Source organism: Chlamydotis macqueenii, chromosome 21 (genome assembly GCF_036417535.1).
Source record: "Chlamydotis macqueenii isolate bChlMac1 chromosome 21, bChlMac1.mat, whole genome shotgun sequence".
Taxonomy (NCBI): Eukaryota; Metazoa; Chordata; class Aves; order Otidiformes; family Otididae; genus Chlamydotis; species Chlamydotis macqueenii.
In genome coordinates, this window is record NC_141576.1 from 2,786,863 (window position 1) to 2,805,619 (window position 18,757).

At 41.2% G+C, this 18,757-nt stretch overlaps 1 protein-coding gene across 5 annotated transcripts; it reads left to right on the forward strand.

The window, feature by feature from the left end:
* Nucleotides 1–181: 181 nt before the first annotated feature.
* Nucleotides 182–17,278, forward strand: LOC104473703 (cyclin-dependent kinase 11B). Of its 5 annotated transcripts, none has more exons than XM_086764446.1 (20): nucleotides 182–250; nucleotides 890–1,019; nucleotides 1,690–1,805; nucleotides 2,341–2,465; nucleotides 3,052–3,190; nucleotides 3,763–3,893; nucleotides 5,048–5,173; nucleotides 6,351–6,446; nucleotides 6,561–6,689; nucleotides 7,537–7,602; nucleotides 8,221–8,396; nucleotides 9,137–9,227; nucleotides 10,850–10,971; nucleotides 11,095–11,200; nucleotides 11,806–11,927; nucleotides 12,627–12,734; nucleotides 13,419–13,535; nucleotides 13,817–13,965; nucleotides 15,485–15,674; nucleotides 16,747–17,278. In XM_086764446.1, exons 2-20 carry the CDS (start codon nucleotides 909–911, stop codon nucleotides 16,837–16,839), a joined length of 2,313 nt encoding a protein of 770 aa, XP_086620572.1. In that variant the 5' UTR covers nucleotides 182–250; nucleotides 890–908; the 3' UTR covers nucleotides 16,840–17,278. The 5 variants fall into 5 exon arrangements, with proteins under 5 accessions (XP_086620572.1, XP_086620575.1, XP_086620577.1 ...); XM_086764449.1 differs by having other exon boundaries at nucleotides 8,227–8,396; XM_086764447.1 differs by having other exon boundaries at nucleotides 183–250; nucleotides 5,048–5,170; nucleotides 16,747–17,277.
* Nucleotides 17,279–18,757: the final 1,479 nt, after the last annotated feature.

An 18,757-nucleotide genomic window follows, 5' to 3' on the forward strand; every position in this document is an offset into this window, starting at 1 on the left:
CGGTAAGGCTAGGCCTGGGCAGGAAACGGACTATTTGACAATTAATGACCGATATTTTATTTTACTTTATTTTATTTTTTTTGTTACTTTCCCTTCCGCCCCCGCGGTTCCGCTCATGGCGGCCTCCTGCCGCCAGGCGCATGCGCCACCGAGCGCGCCTGCGAGCGACGCCATCACCCTGCTGCGGCGGGCGGAAGTGGCGCGTTTGGCTCGCGCTGCTCGTCCCAGGCTCCGGTAGCGGCGGCGGTGAGTGGGCCCGCGGCCCGGGGGGGGGAGGGGGCGCCTTGTCCCCACTCCCCTTCCCGCTTCAGCGCGGCGGCGGGAGCCCCGCCGGGCCGTTAAGCGCTTCGGGGCTGTCCCGGCTGCGGCGCTGAACGGGCGCCATGGCGGAGGGCCCAGCCGCCGCCCGGGCGGAGGTGGGCCCCCGGGTGAAACCGGTCTCTGAGGCGGAAACGGGCGTCGGGTCCGCGCCGAGGGGCCAGCTCCGGGCCTGGGGCAGGGTTGGGTTTGTCTGGGGGGAGCTGGGGCCGGGACGGTGCCCGCGGAGAGCAGCGGTTCCGCCACCCGTCCGGTACCGGAGCTGGACGTGAGAGGCCGGTGCGTGCAGCCGCCTCTGTGTCGTGCTCGGTGGGGAAACGCCAGGCCTTGCTTACCGGCCGCGCTGTCGTTTTACTCGAACAGGTCCCTGCGCTCGTAGCAAAGGCTGTGTGTGCTTCTGGGTTTAAACCAGACTTTTTTGGTTCGGCGTAGGTCCAGTCGCAGTTGATTTGGCTTGAAGACGGTACATTAAGTGTTTGTGTGCCTACAAAAAATCGGTGTGAAATAGATGCAGCTGCGTTGGACTGTGTAGTTTGTGTAGGCTTCATTAACGTCGTGTTCTTTTTCAGAGTTGTTTCTTTTTAACCCAAATGGGTGATGAAAAGGATTCTTGGAAAGTGAAAACTTTAGATGAAATTCTTCAGGAGAAAAAACGAAGGAAGGAGCAAGAAGAGAAGGCAGAGATAAAACGTATGAAAAATGTAAGCTACCCCTTGGTGTACAAGTATCTCTAATGAAACTTGAGGAGCTTCAGTGCCTGTGTCTTCATTTTCTGATGAGAACAAGGCTTCTTGCCCTGTCAGCAGAATTCCTGTGCGCTCTTATGCATGTGTCATGTGTGATCCAAAGTCTGACTGAAATACAGTGCTTGGCTAAGATCTCACTTGATTTGCGTTGTATATTGGGCTTTGTTTGATTGGTTAGCAAAGGTGAGGGAATTGATGTGATTAACTGAAAGCTGCAGTTCAAGTAACGACCTTTCAGAGATTTTATAGAAGAATGGATTTAAGTAATTGTTTTTGAATAGCTTTTGTGTTACTATTTGGTTTTGTACAGCTACGTACAAAATAACTTTGTTTTGGAAAATAAAAAAAAAATAGTCAATGCAATCATTGTTAACCGCTGTTTAATTTTGTCTAATTACATTCCATTTATGGAATTAAATCTATAATTGTAGTCAAACTGACTGCTTACAGCTATAAAATCTCTGCTTCATAAGTTAGTGTACTTTACTGGTGTGACCAGCTGAAGGTGGCTTTTCAGCCGAGAATGGAAGAGTTGAGTTCTATTATTTTATTAATTTTTTTCCATTTTATAACTTAAAAAAATAATTGCATGTTGTTTTTGGCCTTTCTTGTGTTTTTGTCACAGTCAGATGATAGGGATTCAAAGCGGGATTCTCTCGAAGAGGGGGAGTTGAGAGATCATCGCATGGAAATAACCATCAGAAATTCACCTTACAGGCGGGAAGACTCTATGGAAGACAGGTAAGAACAAGAGAATAATCTTGTAACCCTAGGAAGAGTTATTGGCATCAACCTTTAGAAGTAATGAGAAGAGGGTTTAAAAATACCCAAATGTTTAATTTCTTTAGCATGCGGATGTGCCATCTCCCATTTGTAGAACCTGCCAGAGCGTCTTTTTGAAGTACTGATTAAGGCTCAACAGTGTATCGTGTTCTAATTTTGGCCACTACCCGGTAATAAAATATTTCGCTTAAGATGCAGTTAAAGCAGGCCTGTTGAGTTCCTTTTGGTGCTTAATTCACCCTCAGTTTACTTGTCTGCTAAAAGTAGTCATATAATAATAGCTTAACTTCTTATCTATGTAACTATGATCTTCCGTAACGTACTGTTAATAATTTTGAAACCTTATTATGACAAAATCATGGACTTTTAATGTAAATAAATAAAATAGGACGAAATGCATTCTTTTCAAAATGGAGAAAAGAGGAAATAATGCGTAATCTGTTTGACAGTACACGTAACCTTCCTGAGTTTGTTTATTTGTCTTATGTTTTAGAGGAGAAGAAGATGATTCCTTAGCTATAAAACCACCTCAGCAAATGTCACGGAAAGAAAAAACCCATCATAGAAAAGATGAGAAGAGGAAAGAGAAACGTAGACATCGTAGTCATTCAGCAGAAGGTTGTTATTACTGCATTTGTGTAACGTTTTTGGTAGCTCCCCAAGGTGAAGCTGAACGGGCACTATGTAGAGAGTAAATAACAATAGCTACAAGCTAAAGAAAACATGTCAGGTGGCTGAGACAAAGGAATTTAAACTTTTCTTTGATTATGTTTAATACTGTTATGGGAATGACAGGGGTGTATAGGTGTTTGAGAGGACAGCGGTCACTTTGGGATAGGGACACGGAGTCTACTTTCACTCTTTGAAGTCTGTTAAGCTTCTTTCTGGCTTTGCTGAGTGAGTGGGCTGAGCTGTGGTCTTTGTACCTGACTGCCAAGGAAAAAATACCCTTTCTGGAGACATCCATGTTGTATTCCTGTTACTAACAGCCTTTTTCTGTTTTTAATGGAAGTATTTGTGCAAGATCTTACAATCTCTTAATTTTCCCACACCTTTTCAGATCAGGATTTTTCCATTAAGAAAATAACAGAGAACATGAAAATAGGTTACCATAACTTTCATCCTTTCTAGTTTTGCTTTTTAAACATAGGAGCGCTAAATATTTTGAATAGTAACACTCCAAAATTAATTTTTGTTTGTTTAGGGAAACATGCCAGAGTGAAAGAGAAAGAACGGGAACATGAGCGTAGGAAGAGACATAGAGAAGAGCAGGATAAAGCCCGTCGTGAATGGGAGAGACAGAAACGGAGAGAAATGGCAAGGGAGCATTCCAGGAGGGAGAGGTACATCCATCCCTCCCTCCCCTGTGAGAAACCAACAGAGAGCTGCACAGCTTCCTCCTCTAAATCTATCTCTAACCTTTCATTGTTCTGAAATGGCAAAAAAATTCAGAGCAAAAACTTCTAAGGCCTGGTGCCAGTGCCTTGTTCCTGCGAACGTGTTGCCTAATGAAAATGTGTTCTTGACTTCGAGTTATCTTTGTAAGTGGCTTCGTTACAACAGATATTTCTAGGTGAATTCATTGCCAGAGTTTTACTATAATGAAAAAAAAGTGCAAAGCGGGTTTGCGTAGTATCAGGGGATTTATTAACCGAACTTGCTTTATTTCTGTTTAAATCCCGATAAGGCTGTAGAAGCTCATGTGTTCATGAGCTCGTGGTCTTTGTCTTGGAAACCCTGTTTTTAAAGGATTATCTGGAAAGCTATGTCTGGTTTTGACTGATAGGTAATCAGTGGTGTTGTTGCTAATGAAATTGAATGGCCCTGTAATTTGTTATAGCAAAACAGCTTTCCTTTACTTCGTAAGCTGAATTTGTAGTGAACTGTAACGTAACAAAAAATAATTATTTTCTAGAGATCGTCTGGAGCAACTTGAACGAGAGCGAGAGAGAAAAATCAGAGAGCAGCAAAAAGAACAAAGGGAGCAAAAAGAACGAGAGAGGCGAGCTGAAGAAAGGCGTAAGGAACGGGAAGCCAGAAGAGAAGGTAACTGTCTCTGTATAAGTGTTGTTTGGGCTTACTACCTGCTGACACGATGGTGGAGTGGAGGTACAGAAAGCGTTTTTTACTTAGGCCAGTGCCAGAATTTAAAATAATTAAAGCGAGAGTGCCCTCTATGTGGGAGACGACGAAAAATGTATTAAGTTCTACGTAGGGAAATAAAATAATCTCATATGCCTTAAATGTCACGGCATATTGAGTCTTTCTTTGCCTCTCTCTCCGTTAGTTTGGATTCCTGTAGAAATAAGACATAATTGACGTTGCCTCTGTGTGTATATCTGTCGTGATCCCAGTCGTTTCTGAACTCTTTGAGTCTAACCTAATTTGATAGAGATTGAAGTCTCAAAATTAAGTGTGTTAAGGATTTGGGGAAATAAATTGCAAAGGAAGGGAGAGAGATCATGTAAGTACTCCAGCCATGAAAAAGGCTGTAGTGGGAGTCGAGTGGGGAAGATCTGGTAACAGAGTAATTTAAACTAACTTCTACACGTGAACCCTTGCTTTGCATGGAATATCAGGTACTTGCAATCTAAGTTCAGGTCACTTTTGGTTAAAGGATCTCTTTGTCCCAACTTTCAGAGGTAAAAATCAGAGCCTATTCCTGCGATGAAGTGACAAAAGATTGTTCAAGAGTAGCAGAAGCAGCCATATTTATTGCTGTTCTTTCTAGCTCAGTTTGTGCTGAACAGCTCCTTTTTGTGCTTGGTATTTACGCTGGCATTGTTCAATCTATCTAACCTTTCATTTTAGTTATTTTTATTGCTCTAAACATTCTGTCGCCTCCTTCTAAATCTTGGCTGGTTTTATTCTTTTATGTGTCGTCTTGGTCTGTCCGCTTCTCTCTGGCATTAATGCCTTAGTTCCAGGGTGTTTGTAGAAGATAGGGCGTCTTGCTTCTGTTTGCCAGGCATGGCAGCACCTTTCTCGAAGTAGTACAAACCCCAATCTTATTGTGCATGAGGTAAATTGTGCTCCTTTATTCTTTTAGGTACAACTAGGTTCCACTTCCGCTCCTTCCCATTCCCCTTCAGTTTGTAAGGAATAATGAAAAGAATGCGAAGCAGGTGGTTGTGGCGGACAGAAGTATTCTAATTAGGGCAGGGAGATGTAACAATTTCTTCCGGTTTTGTTTTCACTAGTTTCCGCACACCATAGAACAGTGAGGGAAGAATATGGAGACAAAGTAAAAATGAGACCCTGGAGTCGCAGCCCATTACGACAGCAGAGAGACAAGCTTGAGCAAGGAGATAGCAGGAAACCAGGTAGCAGTTGCCACGTTACAATGTCTTTGCCTGGGGCTAGGAGGAGCTGTTCTGGGGTAGGGTTTAACTTTCGGTAGTAAACGTACATCCCTGCTATTGTGTTGAAAGTATTGTCCACTTCGGCCATGGTGGCGTAACTCTGGAATATTCGCAACTGTGTACGTTTGTACTGTTTTCCAAAGCAATGCTGGTTTTGCGGGTAATTTTTCAAGTGACAAATCAAATGAATCTTTCCTTTTTAGTAGTAGGAGTAGTAATTTTAAAAGTTTCAAAGTGAGTTACTTCATTCAGTGATGAAAGAAGCAGCTGACTGAATTTTTAAAATTTTGTAGTTTAACTCCCTTGCGGGTTAAAAAGGGTCTGTTTACACTAGCTCCAGTTCGATTTGGTGTTAGGAACTAAGCTAGCTTTAAAAGTTACCTTACAGGGATCAGTGTAGTTTAAGCATCACTGATATTGTCATCTTGTAAAAGAAAAATAAATGCTTAAGGCAGTATTCTGGTTAGGTGGATGAATTTTGTATTCTAAGCCAGAAAATGGTCCTTCCCGTGCCTGGAAGGTCCTAACTGTGAGTAGAGCACTTGCACAATTGATGTAAGTGTCTTTGGTTAAAGAGGAAAAGCTCTATGTCTGCCTTGTTAAGTGTGTAGCTTTAAAATAAGTGTAACTATTTCAAGTAAGCTGATGCAGAATATAATCAGCTGCAATCCCAGGTGGAGGCAGGCAGTAAGTCCTTGGAAGCTGCTGTCGAATCGATCAGTTACTCACACCTGCTATTTCATGGTGGTCCTGAGGGACTGCGTGAGGACAGTGAGCGCTGTGTGTACACGTTAGTGAGACTGTGTTGTGGTGATACTTGTTACCATGTTACTTTTTTTTAATTTTATTTTTTTTATTTATTTACACTTAGAGAGGCTTAGGCATCTATCATGTTTAAAAAACAAAAGGTCAATATTTCACATTTTTGGCTGTTGATCCTGCACCACTGCAATTTAGAAAAGCTGTTTTGTCTTTTGAGCAGTGTGTGAATTATTTTTTAGTGCTCTGTATCTCCAGTACAGAATGTTCAGCAGTAATTTAGCGGGCAGAGAAAATGAAGCGGTTATCTGGGTATTCAGAGTCTTATAAGTAGAAGTGGTATTCAGTCAGCGCCCTGTTTTTAATTTTACGGTCTCAGCAGTGAAAGAAGAGAAACCAGAAGAGAGAGATCCTCTTTCAGACTTGCAAGACATCAGTGACAGTGAAAGAAAAACCAGCTCAGCAGAGTCGTCTTCAGGTGATTAAATGCAGTTTAGTAGATGTAATTAATTGTTCAGTTGTTGTCTGTTGAGGAAACACTGTTGTTAGAGTATGTGCCTACTTAATTATGTGTTTGATTATTCCTGAACAGAATCTGGATCAGGCTCAGAAGAAGAGGAGGAAGAGTCTAGCAGTGAAGGTTCTGAGGAAGAGGGAGAGGAGGAGGAGGAGGAGGAAGAGACGGGAAGCAATTCTGAGGAAGTGTCTGAGCAGTCAGCTGGTGAGTAACATAAAGCACGTCCTAGAGTGCTGCGTTATGATTTTCTTTGTTTCTCATTCTGTATTGTTTTATTTGAACATTTTCCTTTTCTCTTAGTCTAGGATAGGCTGAGACCTCACAGGTCAAGATAACTAAAAAGGAAAAAAAACAAGTACAAGTCATATTCTGTCCTTTTATATAGAGGTAATACCCATTATTTGTCTAAGCAGCCCGATTAGAAAACTGGAAGCCGTTTTTGTCTTCCTAAATGGTGTAAGGCTATAACAGTTTAAGTAGTTTTGTAGCATTACAAATATTCTGAGGCGAACAATTCTGCACTTATTTGGGGGGTGGTGAAATGCAAACATCTCTGTTGTTCTGAATTATTTTCAGTTGCAAATTTCAGTTTCTCTTCTTCATGCCACTTCAAGTAAATGAACATAATAAAAAAGGGTTTAGTGAAAAAGTCTACTTAGAGCCGTTCTTGTAATTAATCAGTAAAGAAAGGCTCAAAAGCATGCTCTGATGGCTGGGTATTTTTCTTTAAAATCCATTTCCATTAGTAAGCAAATATTCATAAGTTTCCTAACTTAATTTATTCACCTGCCCCCATCCTCAAATTGCCAGACAACTGGTAAGAATTGTGTTCCCTGCTGGAAGCTGAGAGGTGCAGTTCTGTTGAGTTAGGGGAAGCATTTGCTTTCCAAGTGAAACAGAAGTAGGAGGTCACTACCTAGATGAAGGAGGTCACTAACTAGTGAAGAACTCACTAGATAGTGAGTTTAGAAAAGATTTCAGTAGTGATCTGCCTTACAAGGAACTACAGAAGTCTTGCGTTTGTTCAGTTGAACTTGATTCTCTTTTGCAGAAGAGGTGAGCGAAGAAGAAATGAGTGAAGAGGAGGAACGGGAGAATGGAAACCACATCCCAGTTGGTACAATGCAAATACTGAATATTTACTTAAATGTTTGGCTGACTTTTTGCAGCCATATGAATCTATTTCTGCAATTATATAAAACTATTTTAATTTTTCTTTTTTTGTTGCTGTTTTGCCATCGTGCTAAAGCATCATATATTTGGCATTTTGGGGTCATTCTCTTGTCAGGATCAGCAATTCCTTGCAATCTCTTCCAAGGTCCAAGTTTAGAGGAAATCAGGTCCTAGCCTAATGAGCTAATGTTTCCTGCTTTTTCACTTTGGATCTCTCGTCCTGTCCTCTCATAAAAAAAATGCTTTGCGAAGAGATATGCTGGGTCAGTTTTCTCTTTGTTCTGTTAGTGTAAAGATTTATTTTTCTAACTGAAGGGAAATATGCTGATTTAACGCTGGAAATTGTATGTACATGACTGTAAATGAGTTTTTTGAAAGCATCATCTCTGCAAAGAGGAGGAATTAGGCTTCTCATTCGTCTTTATTGTTACAGTAACTTAAGTTGCATAAGTTGCAGACCTCTTGTGTAGTGCTCAGTGTTTCACTACCCTTATTTGTCTAAAGCGGAACTTAATTGTTCCAAGCAACGCTCTCATTCCACGACTGATTCTGACTTTTAAAGTTGCAGAGTCGAGATTTGACCGAGATTCAGCGGGAAGTGAAGTAGAAGAGGAGGAAGTAGGGGAGGGCACCCCTCATTCCAGCGCAGTGACGGAAGGGGACTACATTCCTGACTCACCAGCTTCGTCCCCCATTGAACTGAAACAAGAGCTTCCGAAGTACCTTCCTGCGCTTCAGGTAGAGGATCGCTTAAAGGGTGCTGGAGAACATCATAGCAAATGGATTTCCCTAGCTGCTTTGCTAACATCATAAACACGTATTTGTGCGTGAGATGGTTTATGGGCAGAACATGCCTTGCTGACCCAGCGTCACAAAATACGCATTTCTGTATGAAATATTGCTGCGGGGTTTTTTTTGACAAGGGAAAAACGTATGGAGTAAAAATTAGATTACTCTTAGTTGTAGATAAGAACATAATAATACATGTGATACTCTCATCCCTTGGTATTGCTATCTGAAAACAGATACTTGTGAGACAAGAATTCTGTTAACAGGAATAGAAACTGATGGGTGGTTATTCTTTTTGTAGCCAACAGCAAAGTGTAGAAATACGAAGAGAGAGCATATTTTTTTTTAACTGAACTCCATGAAAGGTGTGAGACTAAGGTGCTGAGTTGCCTTTGCCATTGTGGCAGAAATTTCAGTTTATTCTGTGCAAAAGTTGAATGAGTGAAGAGTTAATGAAATAATTTAGTTCATCTACTAAAACACAGACTCTGTCCAGCATTCCTTCAGAGATCCAAGTAAAAATAAACCCCAAAGATACCTTTCTCACATGATGTAGCCATGTTGTTGAGTTCTCGTGGTAGATTTTAACTATTCCTGTGAAGTTTACTGTGCGTCCTGAAAACAGAACAAGCAAAAACCTCCTCCAGAGGCTGGCAGTGTAAATGTTGTCCATCTGTCTGTTTTTTCAGGGGTGTCGTAGCGTGGAGGAATTCCAGTGTTTGAACAGGATTGAAGAAGGAACATACGGTGTCGTGTACAGAGCAAAAGACAAGAAAACTGGTTAGTATAAGTGGTCTGCAGTTATTATTGTCATGGTATTTAGGGCTGCAGTTGTATACGAATTACGGTTCTGTATTTTTCATGGATGAACAGAATATGTCTAAAACATTTCCTCCATCAAGAATAATCTGAGCTTTTTAACAGGATGTGGGCTTGACAAAAGGGCTTCACTGGCAGCTCTTTGAGTTCCGAAGTCATCTCTGTATTGGCCGTGATGGTGTAGAACAATTGACGCAATCTCAGTTTCTGGCTCGAAAGGCTGTCGTTTCTGACTTGAGATCTGCTGTAGGTAATCGCTGGGTTGGAAGTTTTCAAAATTTGATACAAGGGTTCCACCGGGTGTCACTGTGAGTGCAGCTACCAGTTAAGAGACTTCATAAAAGCCACAGTTGGAGTGCAGGGACTATATACTGCAGTATTGTGTTGTAGAAAGAAATGTCACTCATCTCCTTTTTAAAACTGCCTCTCAAAAAACCCACTTATTTTGTGTACAAGTGGATTTATATTTTTAATGCTCAATCTCTTTGCTTATCTGATTTGTACTGGCAGGCGTCTCGAGGAAATTATTGCATTTCCAATGAATGGTGCAAGAGGCACCATTAAGTCATTTATATATTCCTCTTCCATGGTGATTCCTCAAGTGAAAGAAATACGTGCTTTGATAGTTTAACAAAAATAGTGATATTAGTGCAGCACTTCTTTTTTTTCCTGGAAAAAAAATAATGCACAGCAAAACGTGGTCTGTTCTTTTGGCTCTGACCTTGGTTTCCCTGTAGCGTTGCCATCAGTAGCGACACATTACAGCAAGCTGGTGATGTTCAGGGGGAGCTGCAGCACAGTAATAAATACCTGCAGTTTTGGATAGAGTTGGCAGGTGGTGAAGAGAGCTTGTGGAAAGAACTGCGTTCCAAAGCAGACCTAGGCAGAAATCTGGGTTATTCTCAGGTTCCAACTGACAAGTTGTGAATTTGGTGACAGGTTTAAATTCTGGATGCCCTGGTCTCTCTGTTTATTTTAGAATAATGACCGTTTGGTCTCCTCTGGGGAGTGAAAGTACACAGCTGGCATCGTGATCGTGGTTTCTCTGAGTTCACTTGTTTCCTGGACAAAAACCATGAGCTCCTTTTTCTTTTCCCTCTCTGTCTTGAGGCGTGCTCTGAGACTGACGTAACCATTATTCTCCAAATATCATGCAAAACCCAGATGTATTTAAATAATTCGGTTCAGTAGTGTTCTGAGTAGCACCTTGGTTTCAAGTGGGGTCTTCAAATAGAGCAAAACTGCATTTGAGCCATTTCTGTCTGCGGTCTTATCTTCCTAACTCTGGTGAGGAGTTAGAGTTAAATATACTTGAGTTTCTTTCCAGGTGAGCTGTACTAGAATACATTCAAATCCACGATGCACCTTTTGGATTGTTGTTTTGGATTTTATTTTTTTAAACTTAGCAATCTTGTGGTGGTGGGTTTTTTGTTTTTACTTTCGTTATGCGAGACTGAATGTCTTGAGTAAGGGTTTTAATTCAAATAAGTTAAATTAGTGACAACACCGGGGGACCTCTTAACATGTATTATATTAGCTATGCGTTGGGAAATCTGCAGTTAACAATTCTGTTTTCTTTGCAGATGAAATTGTGGCTCTGAAGCGGCTGAAAATGGAGAAGGAAAAGGAAGGCTTTCCTATTACTTCTTTGAGAGAAATAAATACTATTCTGAAAGCACAACACCTAAATATTGTCACTGTCAGAGTAAGGCCACAATCTTCTATTTAAAAAATATTTTTATCCTTTTGCCAGTAAATTTGTAAAATGCATTTTTGCATGCTTTTTAAACACTAATATGTTTGTTTTAATAATTTGTTTGTCTTTTAGGAAATTGTTGTAGGTAGTAACATGGATAAAATCTATATTGTAATGAACTATGTGGAACACGATCTCAAGAGTCTGATGGAAACAATGAAGCAGCCATTTCTACCAGGTACCGTTTGCCGTAGTCTCCTATAATTCTCAAAACTGGAGAAGTGGCCAACACAAACCTCGGTGTCTTTGGGCTGTACGGACATCAGAGAACTTGCCTTGTACGGGGACGTATATTGCCTTGGAGTGGCCCCTAAGTGTTCTTTGGAACAGAGACTTCATTGCTCTTTCTCTGTTTGCTCTGATCTTGCTGCTACAAGTTCAGAGAGGATCGTAGGCTGGGAGTGCTGATACTCATAGTGGTATTGGCTGATGAATCCAGTTTGCAAGCTTAGGGTGGAGATTCAGATAGGAAATTGAGGGAGTGTCCCCTGTGCTGAACTGGAAAAGAACACTGGGTTTTAATTTTGGCTACTTCCTATGTTTTTGAGGCATTAATTTCTGAGCCCTGTTTGGATGCATTCCAGCCATCTAATTTAATTTTGCTTTATTGACAGCTCGGAGTTTAACTGCTCTTGTTCTGTGACGTGTTTTTATGGTGCAGTCTATTCTGTGCTTTTAACTTTACAACCCTTTTCTTCCTCCTGCCCTCTTCCTTGTTCTCTGAACAACAAAAAATACAGATTTATTCTCTTAAATGCATGTGGCTGCTTTCTGTCATTTCAGGTGAAGTGAAAACCTTGATGATTCAGTTACTGCGAGGAGTCAAGCATCTTCACGACAACTGGATCCTTCACCGAGACTTGAAAACTTCCAACCTGCTGCTCAGTCATTCAGGCATTTTGAAAGTAAGGATTACGTTACATGTAAGCCGGTGTTGCTGAATTGCAGTGCGTCATAGCTATCTCCAGAGCTGGACAGAATGTTTTGCGTTAATCTTTAAGCGGTATGAGGAGTGGCTTGTAAAACGTACACTTGTGAAAGAGTGAACTTCGACTGTTTAGTAAAAGACTGCTGTGCCACAACCGTACAAAGTCTTTTTAAAAAGTTAAACACTTGAAAAATCTGTCTAACCTTTCACCGACTTATTACACAAATCTAAGAGAAAAGCAGTAATAAGATCAGGACATAACATTTCGATTTTTATTTCTAAATTTTAGAAAAAATCGTTTATTGCCATTATTTATATCTTATAGCTGTTACTGTTGTTGAGCCTTTCCCTTTCTTGGGAAAATTGGACTTTGAAATTTTTTTTCTTGCTTGGAAAGTTGAAGTTGGCATCTAGTGATGTTGTCTGGTTTTGTTTTCCCCCTGCCATGTAAGCCTTCTGTCAGGGTGATAAATAACAGGAACTTGGCCTCAGGAAGGGAAAAATGTTTTTTCCTTTCAGTGGAAGAGGGAAGGCCCATGAGAAACAGTGTATTCTGTGTGGCTGTTTCTGAAGGCTGGAGGCCATGCAATAGCCACCGTGGCCAACACATACTGGGACTGACAGACGACGGTGTGGTTGATGTTGGAGATGTTGCTGATCACCGGTTTTTGTTTAGGTTGGCGATTTCGGACTAGCCCGCGAGTACGGATCTCCACTGAAGCCGTACACACCAGTGGTTGTCACGCTCTGGTACAGGGCTCCAGAGCTGTTGCTTGGAGCTAAGGTATGTTTCTCCTAGTTCCTCTGGCTGCTAGAGGAATGACTCTTCAGACTGTAACTTTGTTTTAGAATTTGTAAACAAAGTATAAGTATGCTTGATTCTTTATGTTCCTTTAGAGGTGGAAATTCCGAGTCTTCAGTATTATTTTTCCTAATAACACTAATAAAAAGGTTCCATATTCCACAGACAGAAGGTGGGCAGGTGACAAATTGAGGTTTTTCTCCTTTAGAAAGCTGATGTGGTACTGCTGCTGGGCTTCTCGTGGTTTGGTGCAAACTGTCCCTGTCATCTTAGGCAGTTGCTTTTTAATTTATTTTTTTTTTAACCTTACTCTAAAATTTGTGAGCCCTGAGAGCAGAACAAGGTACTGGCAATGTTCCCTACTGATACCTGTTTCACAGCTGAAATCTGGATGCAATCAGTAGGGTTTTAGTGACAAGAACCATGCCAGAAAAAAATACGGCACTACCACTAAAAAAAAAAAGTGCAAAAGTAGAAGCAGCCCTTTGTCATCTTTCAAAGAGGTTTGTAAGAGGAGAAACGGCTCCCTTTAAGCTAAGGGGTGTACCACGGAGACCAGGTTCTGTGCCATAACCTGAGATGGCTGTTGTGGCAAAATAAGGACTTAGGATCTTGGTAAAAGTACATTACTGATTTTACAGGGCACACTGTGTTCCTTCTGTTCAGGAATATTCCACGGCCATAGACATGTGGTCGGTGGGGTGTATATTTGGAGAGCTCCTAACGCAGAAGCCGCTGTTTCCGGGGAAGTCAGAAATCGACCAGATTAACAAGGTTTTTAAGGTAACATCTCTAACACCTTTGGATTCTAACTCTCTAATTTTAGAGACGGGTACATTAGAGTAGTAAGAAATTAAAAGCGCTTTTTGCTCTTTGACAGAGGTTCAACCTTAAAAAGAGACATTGCTCTGCAGCTTGGTTTACAATACTTACAGTAGACAAAGGCCATAATTTGTGTTTCGGCTCTTTTCTCGGAGTGCTTACCAACTCCTGTAGCTCCATAACGAATAAGCAGAAGGGTGCACTCCAGACTGAGTTTATTAAGGAGATGTTTTAATTTACAGGATCTGGGTACTCCCAGTGAAAAAATCTGGCCTGGCTACAATGAGCTGCCAGCAGTCAAGAAGATGACATTCACAGAATATCCCTACAACAACCTGCGCAAGAGATTCGGAGCGCTCCTCTCCGATCAAGGTTTTGATCTGATGAACAAGTAAGTGCCAGCTCCTAGGGCATCCCTGGGAAAACGCGTTCGCGTGCTGTGATAGCGGCGGGAAATTGAGTTGTAGTGAAGCGTGGTATTGCAGCGCGTGTAACCTTGTCGAAACCTGCTGATGCATTTGAAGTTTGACATTCCTTGCAATGCTATTCCTCGCTCTCTCACAGCAGCTTTATTCAGCGTATCATGCTCTTAACGCCTGCTGTTAAACCTCAGTCCAAGATTACTCTGGCACACCCGCATCCAAGAACAGGAAAATGTTCTAGTAGTAGTTTTAGCTCGTTCATGTCGTGTTTCCTTATGTGGTGGGTCAGCTAACATGCAGTCTGCTGATGGACCTTGTTAAAATCGAGAAAAAGCAGTGCATTCTAGAGATCGTATTTAAGAATTATGAAAAGAGCAATTTTGCTTTTCAAAGTTCATGAGTTCTGTCACGTCTGATGTTCTGGAAGTCCTTTTAACGAACTCTCCTGGGGCATTCTGATTGTGTTCCAATTAATTTTTCTTTATCAGGTTGACAATAGCTTGAGAGATTTTTGTTCCCCTCCCTCCCCTAATATTCTCTTTAAATGTCATGACATTAAGTAGTAGAAACAATTGAGTTTCAGACCTTACTTAGACCTTGTCTCTATTAAAAATAATAATTAAACTATTTTTTTTTTTTTAAAAAGAGGGATTTTCAGTCTTTTAAAATTCTAAGGATTATTTTGCTCTAGGTTTTTGAATAAGTTGTGAATAACTTATTGGAAATTAAATAACCTTTTGGAAGGTCCAAGCACAACTTTTCTTAAAGAAAGCTCGGTGTCACATCAGTGTCATCTCCTCCTTAATTGCGTTGGTTATGACAGGGCTATGTCTTCACTGTTTGGGAAGAACGACACTACTGCAGTATTGACGTGGGCTGGGAACTTGCAGAAACACACGAGCAAGCGTATGTCAGTCAGTGGAACTCGTTACGCGTACAAATCCTGGATACGTAGGGGTTTACGCAGCCGGGGCCCAGTGCTGTTTGGTAGGATGAATGGTCCAGTAAAACGTGTGTCTGTATTGCCCGAGGTTTAAAGTAATCAGCCACAGGCTGGACAGTTAAGTTACACGCTGTTACAGTGTTTTGTGGTCTATCAGTGCAATCTCAGTTGTCATCTCTGAAAAGCACTGTAGTGTTATAAAATATTTTAATTGAACCATCCTAGGTGCCTTCTGAGCTGTACCTGACTGCCGGCAGGTTCTGAGGTGGCTAATGACTGATGCCTCTCTAAACAGATCCCTACAGAGGCTGCTTTTGATACATAGTTCCACTAATCGTAGGTTCATGTAGAAGCATGCTTTTAAAATCATCAGCTCTGTTAGACTGCCCGTATGTCAGCACTCATACCCATTAACAGAGTTCTTTGTTAAAAGTCAGAAAATTCTGAATTGCATTTCTGAAGAATTTCTAATTTATGGCTAAAATGTTTCTTCTTTCTGCCCCTCTGTTTCTCCATGTTGCTTTATCCTTCTAAATTCTTCTCAGCTTTTTGACATACTACCCAGCCAGAAGAATTACAGCCGAAGACGGTTTGAAGCATGAGTATTTCCGGGAGACTCCTCTTCCTATTGACCCTTCCATGTTTCCCACCTGGCCAGCAAAAAGCGAGCAGCAAAGGGTCAAACGAGGCACTAGTCCACGGCCCCCTGAGGGAGGCCTCGGATACAGTCAGTTGGTAAGTACAGCAGATCGAGGCGACTGATGCAGAATTCTGATTTCCTCAGAGATGTCTAAATCCTGATTTTTGGAAGTTCCTGGGGGCTGCACTGTGGCAGCCCTCTGGACCTTGGGATCCTGAGACTCACCTGTGCTTGCATGAAAAGGCCACTAGAGAAGTCCAGCTTTCCCTCCGCCTTTTCCGTGGCACGTCCTTTTAGTGTTGTACTCACAGAATCATAATTTCAGTACATAATCTGAGAAAGAAATGATGCCTGGTTTTATCACAGTGCAGAACAATTTTTATTTGGAAAATGTATGTTGTTTTACCCTTATAACTAAGCTTTCAAAGCTGCATATTTATTTTTTGGAAAAAAAAAAAATCCCAAGCCTGGCAAGTTGTGTATATCTTGTGGCTAGAAACAGTCGCCTTCCTTCTTCCAGTATTTGGAGAAGAATTTAAAAAATGGAAGGCTGGTGTTCTTTCTGTCTGTGGGGACTGTGCTGCCCCTTTTGAAGGAAAAAAAAAAACCCCAAAAACTGGCTGAAAAAGATGCCCGTGTAAGCACAGCATGTTAGTGTCTCAGGTGCCTTAATTATATCAACACCTTCTTACTGTTGCCATGTCAGCACAGATGAAATGGCACCGTACAGCTCTTGTACCCCATTTAACAGATGAAGTAGCCTCAAAAGTTTGTTTAGCCTTGCTTTTTCAGGATATAAAAATTACGGTGGAGGCTATGCAGAATGGGTTTTATCAGATGCCAAATAAGTGCAGCTTACACTGATTTATACAGTGTATTCGTGTTTTATTTTTGATCTTTCACATGTGCAGTCAAAAGTAGGTATCCAAACTAGGAATACACTTGAGGTGCCTTTAGAAAAGATAAATTTTTAAATAGCAATAGTTAAAGATCTTTCTTAAATAACTCTGCATTGACCTTAGCTCTGATGCCACCAAATCAAACATCTCATCTCCTTAGAGATACTACTATTTTTTTTTTTTTTGTTGGTTTACATTTTTGTGTTGGAGAGGTAAATGCCTTTGCACAGACACTTAGTGCTGAATTAATTGTGATTGGTTTTCACAGGGTGATGATGATCTGAAAGACACAGGTTTTCATCTGACCACCACAAACCAAGGAGCATCTGCTGCCGGACCTGGATTCAGCCTCAAGTTCTAAACTCAACATGAAAGACTTGGGGGGGGGGGGGGGGGGGGGAAGAAGCAGAGAATCATTCATGTGATTGGATTCTCAGTGCCCCAGTTCTGTTCTTCATGGCAGGGAGACTAAAGATGGTTTTCACAGGGAGGAAGTCAAATGTCATCCCAGATTCCGAGGCTCTCGCTGGGTGTGGAGTATGACTGCTGCATTCCATTGGAGGACTGGAACTAACCTGAAAAGCCAAGGATCATTACAAAATTTAACAAAGGAAAACTTGAAGTACAGTCCTGGAACAGTTTCTGGTTTATTTTTAGTTTTTTCCATTGGGTTTATTTTATTTCATGGTTTTGGTTTGGTTTTTTTTTTTCCCTTGTAAATTTGTAGAATTAAAATACATTTTTAATTGTTGAACTGTGTGAAGGATTTCATTTCTTCACATACAGCAAACGTGGATGGTGGTTGCATTAAGTCTTGTAGAGCAGAACTTTATTCCCCCTCTCCCCCAAATCCCCAAACTCACTATCACAGCATACTGTCAGCCTGGGCAAACAGCTGTATTTTATTTTAGTTAATTGTATGTGTCTGAGTAGGGCTAGGGCAAAAAAAACCCATAGCAGTTCTGAGGTTTCTTTCCTGTTGTGTGCCTTGGAGAGAGCGAGCCTGAGCTAACACTGATGTGTTGTGTACATGTATTTACAATGGCACTGGTGCAAAAGCCGTACTGTATGGTTTTATAAATCAAAAAAGATTTAATATGGAGACTTGAAACTTGATTTTCTACAGAAAGTTCTTTTAAATACACCTTTCTTCCATAAAAAGAAGAGCTTAGCTTTATTGTGTATAATGCCATATTCCAGTCCTTTCTCGTAGCTGAAAAACCAGAGGAATCATGTTGGAATATCGCATCCTTTTGAGGCTCTGATGTATAATGGTATCATTCGTTCCCGTGAACAGGAAGATGTGGAAACCACTGAGGTATTAATGCAATCAGAACTGGGCACCAGTCCAGTACAAGGATTAACTTAAATTATAAACATTCTTTCCATTTCAGTACATTTTGAGAGTTTTTCTGGGTAAAGGCTGGAATGTGGATGTACTAAAGTTGTGTAAGTTTTGAAACCCAGTAGGGGTGGTGGTTTTTTCTTTTTCCTCTGTGGAGGAATGCAGAACTGGTTTTCTCTTTAGGGCTGACTGATTGCCTAGTACTGAAGGAGCAGCAGTTCTGTTACTAGTCTGTCAACTGCAGTATGCATGATTTTAGCAAGCTTCCTCACAGGCGGAGATCAATGACCCATGGAAAAGCAGGGTTTTTGCAACACAGAGCACAGGAAAGGAGAACCATGTTCCCAGGGCCTGTGCTAAGCGTGAACAGATTAGAATATGACTGCACAGTTTGTATTTCAAGCTGTGCTGTGCATCTTGCACTCTGACATTTCCTGCCTAGCTTCCTTGGCACTATTGCAGGCATCACTGGAAGATCCACCTTCCTGACAAAAAAAGGATTATTCATCTAAGTTTAGATAATTTTAGTCAAACAAAGAAAACCTAGTACTGCATTGCAGTGGAAATAATACAGCTCTCACAATTGTAAGGGTTTTTTTTGTTGTTGGTTTGTTTGTTTTTGTAAAAAGGAAATACCAGCTTTCCCTGAGTAGTGCAGCATTGCTCAGTGACTGCATCTCAGTTGTTTTATTTTTGTCTCAATTGTCTATTTCTGCAGAGTGCTTGCCTTTTATGATCCTGAGCTTATCCATGCAAAGACACATGAAGTTAAGTAAGTTAAGTTGTTTTATACTGTGCTGTACTCTTAGCTAACTGTAGTGGTAAAACTGTCCTAGAACAGAGGAGAATTGGACTGCTGGAGCCTTTCAGCTCTACCACAGAGGTCTTCCTGGACTGCAGTGATGCTCTGTGGTTCTGGTGGTGCTTTTAAGGA